The 13209-nt window shown below is 39.9% G+C and overlaps 1 protein-coding gene across 4 annotated transcripts in view; it reads left to right on the forward strand.

The window, feature by feature from the left end:
- The window catches only part of SRRM1 (serine and arginine repetitive matrix 1), an 18537-nt gene extending 6669 nt beyond the window's left edge, over nt 1–11868 (forward strand). The window contains exons 4-18 of one of the 4 annotated variants that reach the window (XM_074925939.1): nt 1–46; nt 277–389; nt 800–1000; nt 1449–1652; nt 2217–2336; nt 3872–4143; nt 4292–4372; nt 4724–4810; nt 5473–5617; nt 5873–5914; nt 7798–7902; nt 8216–8677; nt 9558–9744; nt 10463–10657; nt 10872–11868. The exon at nt 1–46 is cut by the window's left edge and continues 125 nt beyond it. In XM_074925939.1, the coding sequence (XP_074782040.1) occupies nt 1–46; nt 277–389; nt 800–1000; nt 1449–1652; nt 2217–2336; nt 3872–4143; nt 4292–4372; nt 4724–4810; nt 5473–5617; nt 5873–5914; nt 7798–7902; nt 8216–8677; nt 9558–9744; nt 10463–10657; nt 10872–10976 (2365 nt within the window). In that variant the 3' untranslated portion in view covers nt 10977–11868. The remainder of the gene's footprint in view (nt 47–276; nt 390–799; nt 1001–1448; nt 1653–2216; nt 2337–3871; nt 4144–4291; nt 4373–4723; nt 4811–5472; nt 5618–5872; nt 5915–7797; nt 7903–8215; nt 8678–9557; nt 9745–10462; nt 10658–10871) is intronic. The other 3 variants (XM_074925941.1, XM_074925942.1, XM_074925943.1) reach the window with 3 other exon arrangements.
- Nucleotides 11869–13209: the final 1341 nt, after the last annotated feature.

Consider the following 13209-nt stretch of genomic DNA (forward strand, 5'->3'; position numbering starts at 1 on the left):
AACTGCATTTCTGGAACTGAAGAAAGAAGAAATAAAACAGCGACAGGTGGGATTTTTAATAGAATTGTGGATGAGTTGTAGCACTGGGCAAGATTGATGGCTGTGCAACTATTGGGATTTCAGTAGTTGTTTTGTGTTCAGCAGAACTTCTCTGGGCAACTGAGAAGGTTTAGCCCTGAAGCGGTATTTTTTGTTGTTGTTGTTGTTGTTCAACATAAATATCTGATAAGGTCTTTATGATGCCTCTGAGTTAAGTGATGATATTTGGTTGCACAGATAGAGCAAGAGAAACTGGCTTCTATGAAGAAACAAGATGAAGACAAAGAGAAGAGAGATAAGGAAGACAAAGACAACAGAGAAAAAAGAGACAGATCCAGGAGTCCAAGAAGGTAATGAAAATGCACAAATATATCAACAGTACCCTAGAACCCATGGCAAAGGGAAATTAATTGAACTTTGGAAATACTCTCTTGAGCTCTTCTAGCAGGCTGGCTTGACTTACTACTCAACAGTAATTACAAGTAAACTAGAGCAGCTTTGAAACAGGTATTGTTTACACTAGGAACTGTTTTTATCTGTTCCAGACTTTGGTTTTGGGGGTTTAGGTTTTTTGTTTGTTTGACATCTTAATTTGGCTGTCAGTTACTAGCAGAAGTAGTCCTACATTTATTTAACTGCTATAAACAGGATTAAGTCTGCCTGATTCAGAAAAGCATTTAGCTGCTGCATATCACAGGTTTTATTATCCTGTACATGGTTTCATTATGTTCTGCTATTTAACGGCACTTCTTTTTCCTAGACGCAAATCAAGGTCTCCTTCCCCTCGAAGGAGGTCGTCGCCTGTCAGAAGAGAGCGGAAACGCAGCCACTCTCGCTCCCCTCATCACAGAACTAAGAGCCGCAGTGCTACTCCTGCACCAGAAAAGAAAGAGGCGACTCCTGAGCCAGAACCTTCTGTGAAACCAAAGGAGACTGTTGTTCAAGAGGCAACTTCAAACAAGTAAGTGTGTGCGTAGAACTATAGATTACATTTTAAAAAAATGGAAGTTGTCTTAATATCTTGCGGAGCTTGACTTGTCTCCCCGTCCCCTTGCAGTGGCAAAAGAATTTATTTAATAATCTTCAGTAAGATTTCTTTCTTCCTGTGTAGAATTATCAAGGCAGTGTGCTTAGCTGCCACTGCTTTCCTTGCACGTCTGTTCCAGTTCTGAGAGCATCATCTTGCTGTTCAGCAAGTTGACACATAGCCTGTATGTTACTTTTTCTTCTCTTTGAATCATTGTATCATGTTCTAATTCTTTTCACAGTTTCAGAGCAGGATATCTTAACTTCTCAGAGGATGGGCAGGAAGATGTTCATTGTAGGGGAATATCGTGGCAGCTTCTAAAATGTTACTCCAGGGGCTCTGGTTTGCATGTGCTTATAAATTAAGTCTTTATTTTTAACAGTGATATCCCAAAAGCTCCTAAACCTGAACCTCCTGTACCAGAGACTAAGGAAACTTCACCAGAACGTAATTCAAAGAAGGAGAGAGAAAAGGAAAAAGAGAAGACTCGTCAAAGATCCCCAACTCGGTCCAAGTCAAGGTCAAGATCTCGATCACGTTCTCCATCTCATTCTCGACCAAGAAGGCGTCATAGATCACGGTCAAGGTAGGACTTCAATTTGTCTTGATCGTGAAGGTTGGGAACAGAATGTTTTCTTCTGAAGGCACCACTTAATGTAATGTTCTCAGTTAAAGTATTGATGTTTCTAGAGGTGTCGAGCTATGGATGTTTTAGGCTAAAGGAGAAAGATGCGTTCAGTGGATAAACGTGTTCAGGAGCTGGTTTTTTCTGATCAGTTGGTGAGAAGATGCTCACGGTGACTAACACTGACCAGAGAAGGGACGGGGTACTTAATGCTCTTAAGTTGTTAGATAGTGGGAATTGTGTAGCCTTCTTTTAGGAGATAGGTTTGATGCTGAAGATGTACTAAATTCCTTTTTTTTCTTTTTTTTCCCCTTTTTTTTTGATTATCGTACTACTTAGTATAGAGGTGTAGGTAAACTTTAAAGCACTGATTGTGTCTGACACTTTGCATCATAATCTAAATGCCACATTAATGTGATGCACTTGGAGAAAAGCAACTTCTTTACGCTCAGTGCCCTGAGGAGAAATTTCCTCAAATCTGAAAATTAGATAGTTGCTTTTCATTTGAATTTTTGATTATGACAGGTCTTACTCCCCTAGAAGGCGACCAAGCCCGAGACGACGGCCATCTCCCAGGAGAAGGAGCCCTCCAAGGCGAATGCCTCCCCCACCCAGACACAGAAGAAGCAGATCCCCTGTGAGGCGGTAAGATTCCCTTTTCCGAGACAACTGAAAATGTGAAATTTTAAAAGTTGAAGGGAACATTAGTTGTGAGGAATGAGTGTTACCAGAATTACCATGTTCATCTTATCTTAGTACTGTCAGGTGTATGATTTGAGTGATAGAAAAACTGCGGTGTCCTATTTCATAAGTGTGTTGTGGGGGAACATAATAGTAGCTGTGAAACGATTTCTTTGGAGTTGAAATAGTGATGAGAATGCCACCTTTTTGAAAAGTGGCAATTTCAGAACTGTTAACGTCTTCAAATGGCTCTGGAGAGTTCCCAGCATAGATTGACATGACATCTGGTATGACAATTTGCTTAAGTCTTAATACTTTTTTTTTTTCCTGCCTGGGGAAAAAAATTAGAACAAGTAACTGGATTTTACTTGTTGGGAGTTTTTAAATTATGACATTCCTATCACATAAAATGAAATTAAAATCAAAATTTACTTTTGACTTGAAATGTGTTTCTTCATGTTCTTTTACTTTAAAAAATCTTCAAGGTCTGATCTCTGTTGTTCAAGGTTACATTTTTCACAGCTTAAACAATTGTTCTGGTAGCAAAGCCCTGAGTTGCCTTGCAAAGAAAGTTACAGACTGTCAAAATAGACGTTTGTCTTCACAGGAAGAGAGTAAATTTCTATCCTCTTCATAGGAAGAGAATGAAAAGTGATGCTTCCTGTGTACAGCAGTTGTTCTTTTTTTAGGAAGGAACAGTTCTTCCTTTTTATGACAAGGTGATGACTATTCTTTTTTTTTTTTTTCCTGAGTTTGTAAATATGTTCATTTCACACAGTTACTGGGAAAACTGTGAAAAGTATCAAACCAGTATGTTGCAAGATGTACAAGAGCTCCCTTTCAGCAAATGTTTATCTCGCTCAAGGTAGGGTTTCTTTTTTCCAGGTTCTCAGGAATTCTGCAGCCAAAGGTGGATTCTGCAGGTACACAATTGCAACAGAACTTGCCACAAATTTTGCCGCAGAATTCTAGAGGCCCTACCTTTTTAAAATTACAAAGTAAAGATGAAAGACTAAAACATGAGAATGGATAGATTGATTCTGAACTGTTAAGTTGTTACATTGCCTGAAATTTTTACCTCCTGGTATAAAAACTTTTTAGTGTACTCGCACACTAAACTCTTAAACAGATCTGTTCTGAAGGTCATTAAATCACATGTGCTAACATGGAGAATTCTCTTAACCATCCAAAAGTTAGAGACCCCAAACAAAACTAATTGCTCCCAGGAGAAAAGCTTAGTTGTAGTCTGTAGATTGACAGAAAGCAAGCAGAGGTAACACTAACAATTTTTTGCTCACTGTGTAGTTTAAAAGTAACTGAAAGATTGGTTGTTATTTTCTTCTTCTCCAAACCAAGTGTTGAAGGCTGTCCACCATGTTTTGGAAGTGCTGTTGTATGTGGCTCTATATATGTGCTTGCAAACAAATGCCATTCTGTGTTCATGCTCAAACATTTCTGAAACTGGCTGGTCAGAATCTAATGTCGTCTTTGATTTACAGGAGAAGACGGTCATCAGCATCCTTATCTGGCAGTAGCTCTTCCTCCTCCTCCTCACGTTCCCGGTCACCACCAAAGAAACCACCTAAAAGAACTGTATCCAGTCCTCCTCGTAAAACACGTAGGCTCTCTCCTTCTGCCAGCCCTCCTAGGCGGAGGCACAGACCATCCCCACCAGCAAGTCCACCACCAAAACCACGCAGATCTCCAACACCCCAGCAGTCGAACCGTGCAAGGAAGAGCCGTGGCTCTGTTTCTCCTAGCAGAGCATCAGGTAATAAAATAAAAATGTCTATTCCAGCAGCTTTATCATTTTATGCTTTTGTTTTCTCAAAGATGGTGTGTACGGTTTGTACGAGCGGAAAAGCATGCCAGAATGTCATGAATTCCAACTGAGCATATTATGTCACTTTGTCTTTTAGCACCCAAACATAAGAGTACTGAAAAAAGAGAATCTCCTTCGCCAGCCCCAAAACCAAGGAAAGCAGAACTGTCTGAATCGGGTATGGCTCTCGCTTTTCAACACTGGTTTTGGGTGGGGTTTATAGTCAGAGATGCAGGTCAATAAAAGGCAGTGGTAAAGTACTGAACCTCCTTGATAGACTGGCACTGAAAGCAAGAGTTTTCAGAAGTGTAAAGGTCACTCATACTGCCTCAAACATTCCTAGCCAAGCTTTCTTGGAAAAAAGCTCAGCCAAAGTGTATTCCAGCCTCAATGTTATCTGAAGGTTTAAAAAAAACCCAAAACAAACCCCATGCTTGATCATCTACTCTAATACGACTTTGCTTCTGCCTGAATAAGGCGAATTTAGATCTTTGGTTTAAATATTCTGTCCATGTATGTACCTTTTCAGAAGAAGATAAAGGAGGTAAAATGGCTGCAGCAGACTCTGTTCAACAGAGGCGTCAGTACAGACGGCAAAATCAACAATCTTCATCTGGTATGGGTGCCACAGATTTCCTAAAACTGGATTGTAGTTTACTTTCACAGGAAGTAGTTAATGTTAAGTTCAAATACTGATTAAAATTATTTGCTACGTGTACTACAGTGCTATTGTAAACTTCAAGTGGTAGATCTATAATTAAGTCACTTTAATTATTGCTCATGAAGAATAAAGTATCACTTTTAAAGGTTATGATATATCTCTTGTTAATGGGTTGACATCTTTAAAAGTTGAACTTGTAAACTCTTAACATCACACACAAATATTGTTTGCTATGCATTACCTAAATGTGTTGTTGCAATAGGTTATTTCCTAATATTTTGGACTCTTGTATGCTTGAGATCAGTAAATTAACCTGGGTCTGGTATAGGTTTTTTTCCTCTTAATGTATTTATAAGTAACTGCAGTTCACTTTTTAGATGACCTGTCAGATTTTTGTGCACAGTTAGGTTGCTGCAAATATTTTTACTCAGCTCTGATGGATTTATTTATCACCTGATTTTTAACTAATGTTTTTAGTTGAACTGCTGTTAAATAGGGACTTCTTATTTTGTGGGAGAGGAGGATAGCAGTTTAAACTGCAGTATAACCCTATCGGGAACTGTGTTAACAGCATCATAAGAATAATTTTCCAGAGAGTGATTCTTCTACATTTATAGATTCTGGTTCTTCGTCATCATCTGAAGAGGAAAGACCTAAAAGATCCAATGTGAAGAACGGGGAGGTTGGTAGACGCCGACGCCACTCACACTCACGCAGTCCATCACCGTCTCCACGAAAAAGACAGAAGGAATCCTCCCCTCGGTAATTTCTTCTTAAGTTGAACATAACTGACGTCTTTTTTTCTAACTAGTTCATGTTGTTGGTTTGCTATGCAACTGCCAGCAAATACACAACAGAATTGTCATGTCCAGTTTGCCCAATCTTGTTTCAAGATTGCATGCTCGTTATGCTCATTTGGTAAGAGTTACCCTGAACTTTATTTGAATATGTTCATTTTTGCCTCAAATACATGGCAGATAGATGTGTTTTGTTTTGTTTTTCCTCCACTGCTCTCAGGATGCAGATGGAAAAGAGGTGGCAATCGCCAGTGATGAAAAGGTTGGTTAGAAATGAATCTGTTAAGTAGGATTTACATCTAAAAAAATCATTTAGGCTCTCATTTATTTTGTCATAGATAAATACTTGCCATCCTTTGGACTTGCAAACTTAAAAGTGAGGGGAATTCAGACTGATGTGTTCCTTAATGTGTTGGATCTGGGACCATTTCACTGGCAAAAAAAAAAAAAAATGAGGAACACCTGCTCTCTCTCCTTCACTGCTCACTATTTATTAATTCATGTAAAGCTGCAACAGCTAATAACATTAATGTTATTAGCATCTCACTGATGCCTGAAAACAGCTGAATGCTTGTATTCTTCGGGGGGTTCCTTAATTCCTTATACACAGATTGGAAAGGTGGGCGAGCGTTGCTGTGTGTTCTTGCTGCTGTTGACATTCTGGCTAAAACCCTCCCATATGCTCCAATAAGGGATTAAGATCTTGATGTTCTGGGTCACAGATAATTGGAATTTTTAGAGGTGTCATTCCTCAGTTCATTAGATATTTGAAACTACTAGTAGTAGACTAGTAGTGAACACCTACTTATTTTCTCTTGTGTAGGCAGTATCGTTAACACTTGTGAAATTGTTTGCTCTGTGTCGATCTCGGAATATAGGAGGGTGCAGGAAGCTGGGTGCTTGATGGCTTTGTTAATCTGATGTAATGACCCTTGTGATCAATCTGTAATTAAGAGCTAGAGCATAGTTGCAGCATACGTAATAATGTATGAGATTAAGTATGACTATACAAATGTAGACCATTCTAATTACGGATCTTGTCAAACAATTTTATGCAAAACAGATTAGAATTCAAAGATCTTTATCTGTTTTGCAACAGACTAAATTCACCTACTGCCTATTGTGTAAATACACATTTAATTAGGCAACCATGGCATTTGAAGACTGGCATTGTTACAGTTCATAAAAGAATGTTGTCTTTTGGAACAAACTCTACCAATAAGACGTGTAACCCATTGGCTTGGAGAACAACAGCCAACATACTTGAAATCAAATCGCGGTTTATGTAGATGAGCTTCTTTGCGTTTTCATTACTGTCATTTTTTCTTCTATCCAGTCATTTCATCTGAATTGCTTTACCAAAAAATAGGAATGTTTTACCTCACAAAACACCAATCTTCCTCTCCTTTAAAACTCGAGGAAGGTATGTGTTTGATTAAAATTGCCCCTCTCCGAAGTCTGTTGTAAACCTTGCAGAGCAGAAAATAGCTTGGTTTGTGTATAATTTTAATCCAGATAGCTGCAGTTTAGCAACAGCTGTAATTTTTCTCTCTATTTCAAGAAATAAGTCATTTTGGATTTCAGATTATAACTAAAAGCTGTGTTGAGGGGTACAGTTTCACACTGTTTAATCTGATCCAGTTCGGACTGCTGCTGACCGCAGTTCTGGTCCTCCTGGCAGAGCTGGACATTCCCAGTTCCTTGCCTTGGATCTAGCAATCGTGTCACTGCGTGATGACGGAGAGGTGGTTTTGCTGGATTAGTCCCCTGGTGGGTGGGTCAGTAACCTGGTCTGGCTCATTAGGTGATCACTAGGTTCAGTGCAAGGGAAATGGAGGAAATGAGCTCTCGGGAGAAGAAAGTGGGAGAGAGCTGAGCTTCCTCTTTGCCTACAAGATGTGAATAGAGCAGGTTAAGCAGAATGCGAGATTGTCTCGTGACTGCTGTGGTGGGCTCTGGGGATTACAGTAAAATGATGAGTTGTCTCACTCTTTAGGAAGACGAGTATATTTTTTTCCCATCTTCTAATAGAATTTCATTTTGAAATGCATGAACAAAATGATTTTGTGTAGTGACAGCAGAAGAACAAAAGAAACCCTCATGGCTCAATTGCAACTTTTCTGAGATATCCCTTTATCTCTTTAGTAGGAGGAGGAGAAGTCCATCGCCCCCCCCAGCGAGGCGGCGGCGCTCTCCTTCGCCTGCCCCTCCTCCCAGGCGGCGGCGGTCACCTTCCTTACCTCGGCGAAGGTAGGGTAGTGTATTTTTGGTATGAAGTGGTTGCGTTTGGTTTGTTGACTTCCAGCTACAACATGTAAAAAGAAACACCTTGATACCACTTCCTTGATTCACAGCTTACTGAGGGGAGGGCGGTTTTGCTCGTGAGATTTTGGGGTGGTGGGTGTGTGGCCCCAATATCAATTGATTGCTGTGTCAAATACTGCATAACACCCATTCAGCTGATGGTCACTTTGGTGTTAAATGAAGTTTTAAAGCATTTTTAGAGGAGTTTTTTCCCTCCTTTGGGTGAATTGCAGGACACTTGTGACTGTTTTCTTTGTAGGTCTCCATCACCACCCCCGCGCAGACGCTCCCCTTCTCCACGGAGATACTCTCCGCCGATTCAGAGACGATATTCTCCTTCCCCACCACCGAAGAGAAGAACAGCTTCTCCTCCTCCCCCACCTAAACGAAGGGCATCCCCTTCTCCGCAGTCGAAGCGCAGAGTCTCCCACTCACCACCTCCAAAACAGAGGAGCTCGCCCACCGCCAAAAGGCGTTCGCCTTCGATATCTTCCAAGCACCGGAAGGGATCTCCTCCCAGTAGGTCCAATCGGGAAACACGTTCACCACCACAGAACAAAAGGCATTCACCTTCACCACGGCCTAGAGCTTCTCATACCTCTGCAAGCCCACCACCACCACGAAGGGGAGCTTCAGCTTCACCCCAGCGAAGACAGTCTCCGTCTCCGAGCACTAGACCCATCAGGAGGGTGTCGAGAACGCCAGAACCTAAGAAGACAAAGTAAAAAAATCCATCTTTGTTGGTGGGGGTTTTGTGAGGGGGATTTTGTTTGGTTTGTTTTACTGCAGTGGGTATTATAGGTAGGGAATCACATTAGAATGATTCTCGTATCTTGAGATTGCTCAAGTGTTGGTGGCTCTGTTTGGCTGCCGCCATCACAACATTGATTTTCAGAAGTTTATTAGATTGGAAGAATCTGTTAAAGTGCAACACGGGGAGAAGCTTTAAAGAGGCTTTATATGTAGAGTTTGTGGGGTCTTACAAGAGCACAACAAAGCACTGGGACTGAGCAGGTGAAAAGAACTTTGAGAGAAGTTTTGTTACTACCTTTGTTTAAAGAAAAATCAGCTTTTATTTTAAAGCTAACTGTGGAGGGGAACCAACACTTTTCATTAGCTCATAAATCATTTCATATGTGGTCATCCAAGATAAAGTGCTAAAATTCCAAATGTTTTTTTTAGTGTGATGCTGCTTTTCTGAGCAGTCAGTCAAAAGTATGGTGCTGGCTTGTTAATTTTTTCAGAAGGAAACTGTAGCTGAGTGTAATGTCTTGCACTCTTTCTTCATTGGATAATAACACAGCATTGCTATTCTCTTGACTTTTAATGTGTTTATAAATTAGTCATATCAGAAGAAAGGGAGCAATCCTTTCTGACCAACAGTAGCAGTATTGTTTAACAAGCTATCACGTTGCAATATCCTTTTGCATTACGGATCCACGGTGGTGTTAGATTGTTTTGCCTTTTGTAACATACGCCAGCAAAGTAACTAATCATTTTTTAAGTGGCAGCTGAAACAAGTTATAGCATATCTGTTCATCTGGCTTTTTTGTTTTTACTTTCTTGTTTTGACTCTTAACTGTGGCTCTTCTGTTTTTCAGGGCTTCCACACCAAGTCCACGATCTGCAAGACGGGTGTCTTCATCACGGTCTGCATCAGGATCACCCGAGCCAGCACCGAAAAAACACCAAGGACCTCCCTCTCCCACTCGGTCTCGTTCTCCTTCTGCAAACTGGTCACCTGCAAAAAAGGCTAAAAGCCCAACTCAGAGCCCGTCACCTGCAAGGGTACTTGTTTCCTAATAAAAACAATGCTACTTTGGGTTAGATGGCAAGTTATTTTCATTAAGTGTTAGCTGCTGAAAAGCTCTAAGCTTATTCACATGGGAAAAAAAATATCTTGGTAGTGATTTTTCACAGTTAAAAACTTCATAACGAATTTTTCAAACTTAATATCTCTGAGTCTGGAAAAAAAAGTGCTAGTGTATATAAATTTTAGCTTCTGGAAGAAGAAAAGGCTTTCCCAGTTCATGAGTCTACAAAGTGAGGTGATCTTATTTATGCTTAGCAGTCTCACATGCAAACTCAGGCTGTTCCTAATAGGAAGAGAAGAGATTGTTTGGTGTCCTTATCTGTTCTCGGAAGGTGTTTCCTAGGGACACTGCCACTCTTTGCCAGAGGAGTGTTTACGGAGTTAGGCTCCACCTGCAGCATTAATTTTAATGAAGAGGTTTGTGTGTCTCTGCTGTGACCAGCTTGGCGAGTTTGCGTGGTGGTGTGTTCTGTTCTCAACAGGCCCAGCACAGCCAGGTGTTACAGTATCTGTCTTCCAGGAGGACTTCTGTCAGTTGATGGGAATGCGATTTTCCCCCAGTTCTGACAGTGTTTGCTGAATTTCACATGTGCCTCGGTCCATTCAAATTCCCCAGGGTGGTTGTGGGTTTGTTTTTTAACATTTTGAAGCCTTAGGAATGAGCTGTAATATCTTTTGAATTGTTTGTTACAGAATTCAGATCAAGAAGGGGGTGGAAAGAAGAAGAAGAAAAAGAAGGATAAGAAGCATAAAAAGGATAAAAAGCACAAGAAACACAAAAAGCATAAGAAGGAGAAGGCTGCGGCGGCTGCAGCAGCTGCTGCTGTGGCTGCAGCAGATACCACCTCAGCACAGGAAGACCAGGAAGCAGAGACAGAACCCAAGAAGGTAGGAATTTGGTACCTGGGCTTCACTTTTTAAAGAGTCCAATATAAGAACTTATAAATACGCGTATATACCGATATACTCGGGATGCTCTAAACAGTTTTCGGAAATGCAGCTGAGTGTGTCGTGATTTTTACCTGGTGATTTGCAGTACTGGGAGGGCTGCAGCCTGCCTCAGCATTCGGTGTTTGAAGAAATGCTTTCTCTTTCTTTGAAGGAGACAGAAAGTGAACCCGAAGACAACCTTGATGATCTAGAAAAGCACCTGCGAGAGAAGGCACTGAGGTCGATGAGGAAGGCGCAAGTGTCACCACCATCCTAGGCTGAATCCTTTGATATAATGTACATTTTATTTGGTTTGTACTCAGAATTCAATTTCAAATTGCTAAATGTGTTTGAGCTTTAGAATATAACATTTGTTGTAATAATTGCTAGGTTGAGGTTCACCATGTACAAAGGGCATGGATTTACATTACAAAAGGTGTCCACAGTGTACTAGTGACATTCTTTCATTGACAGTCAACATAATTTCATTTAGAGCGAGACTTTTTAGAAGCAGTAGGAATTTGTTTTGAAGGTTTTAAACATGACCGCCAATTCCCTAGTTTCTTTGAAATTCAACAAAGCCTTTAGCATAATTTGTGAGGGTCTCATTTGACTTCTTTTGTATCCACTTACATTATGCTACTAACCTTTGTGGTTTGTAAGCTTGCCCAGAAGTAAAACCACTGCAGAATTAGGAGGAAGTACATATATTTTAATGCTTTCTACTGTTGCCTGTATAGTCTCCATTAAAGCGAATCGAGAGTAGCAGTTTAGAATGGTACATAAATGAAAGCATGTTGTTTACCAGGACACTGTGGGTTTATATTGATGTAACATGTTGATTTGGAACACTGGAATTTCATTTGTATTTTTATGTTCTTTTTTTAAAGGGCAGTTTCCATGATCAGCAGTCCCAGAAAAAAAAAAAAAAAATTTCCTTCAGTTACATAAATTTTGTTTGTGAGATGTCGTTGCCCCATTCATAAATCTTGTCTCGTTACGGTTCTTCTGAATGGTATAAGCAACTTTCAGAGATGTGGTCTTTGAAAGTTTGAGGAACCCGAACTTTGGATATTGTCATGTTTTCACTGTTTTTTGTTTTTGTTTTTTTAACTAAAGCTATATAAAGCTTGTGGATTAAACAAAATAAATTTCTAAATTTAAACAGATGTTGGCTATTTTTGTATGAACATTTACATTTGCTAATCAGCTTTCTTTTGTACAGGGTTAATGAATACACAGATACAAAATGTATTTGATCCAGTATGCTGGCTTCTGAAAAATTGGGGCTTTTGTTTTTAACTGTCCTGGGGTAGCAGAAATAGCCCTTTGTTAACTCAGTGATGCTCCTGTTGTGTCTGGATCGGTGTTCTTGCAAAGCAAGAGTAAAACAGTCTACCTGGTCAGCACTCTGTCAGGATGGATCAGCTTAAAACAAACACACACAACATTTGCTGGTGAAAATTGCTTGTCTTAGCAAGTAAAATGTTTCGAGGTCCTGCAAAAAAAAAAAAAAAAGAATGGCAGGTTTGCATTAACTTAGTTACAAGCTTTAGTCATGGAAACACTGGTTGGAATGCTCAGCTAAAGAATCCTGGTGGCTCGCTGCCTTTTTCATGATCATATTTGAAACTTGCTGGATTGCTACTGTCGAATTTTTTTAAAAAATCAAGCTCTGTTTCTGAAGTCTGAGGTTCCTCTGGAAGGAGGAATAGAACATGCTTTTGAAAATTTTTGTCCTGCATCTGAAGTAGATGTGATGTGCACAATTAAGTGTAGATATTCGATTAGTCTTTTTACTTGACATCGTGTAGGGGTTTTGAAATAAAACAGGTATTATGTAGATACTGGATGGAAGGGGATATCTTTAAAGTAGCTTCCTCCTGCACTTCCTTATATGCTGAATCTTTTGTTTCTTAGCATAAGTATACATTGTATGCTAAAGTGCTTGTAAACTTAGTTCAACAACACTTGAATGTTGAGTATCATCTGTTATTAAATGTGTATAATAAATTCCAAGAACTTTCTGGACAAACACCTTTTATAAAGTACATCTGAGTGAATTTGGTGCTTATGAAACTGTAGAACCTAACGACATATTGTGCTAATCTCTTTGCCTTGTTAATTTTTTTTTCTTTTCCTGTGATATTCCTCGGCAACACAAATGATTCTGAAATTCAATCTTTAAAAACCTGTACGTGTGCAGTCTTCACTCGGGAGTTACTGCCTCGGTCTTTATAATCTGAATCTTGCTTTCATCTGGGTTTTCTGACCTCTGTGTGCCTTTTAATCTTAGGACTAATAGAAGTTCTTTAAATACATTCAGTACCTGAGTCACTGACTGCTTATCTTCCCTCATACCTGTTTTTCATCTCCTGTCTCCAGGACTGTGCTTTGATAAAGGACTTCACCGTGGATTGTGGGCAGGGAGGAAGGCCAGACCTTCCCAAAACTCTCAGGTCTTACCCCATCTTTTTTTTTATGTTGGGAGTTTCTATTGTTAGGTGTTT

Source organism: Athene noctua, chromosome 24 (assembly GCF_965140245.1).
Source record: "Athene noctua chromosome 24, bAthNoc1.hap1.1, whole genome shotgun sequence".
NCBI classification, from domain to species: domain Eukaryota; kingdom Metazoa; phylum Chordata; class Aves; order Strigiformes; family Strigidae; genus Athene; species Athene noctua.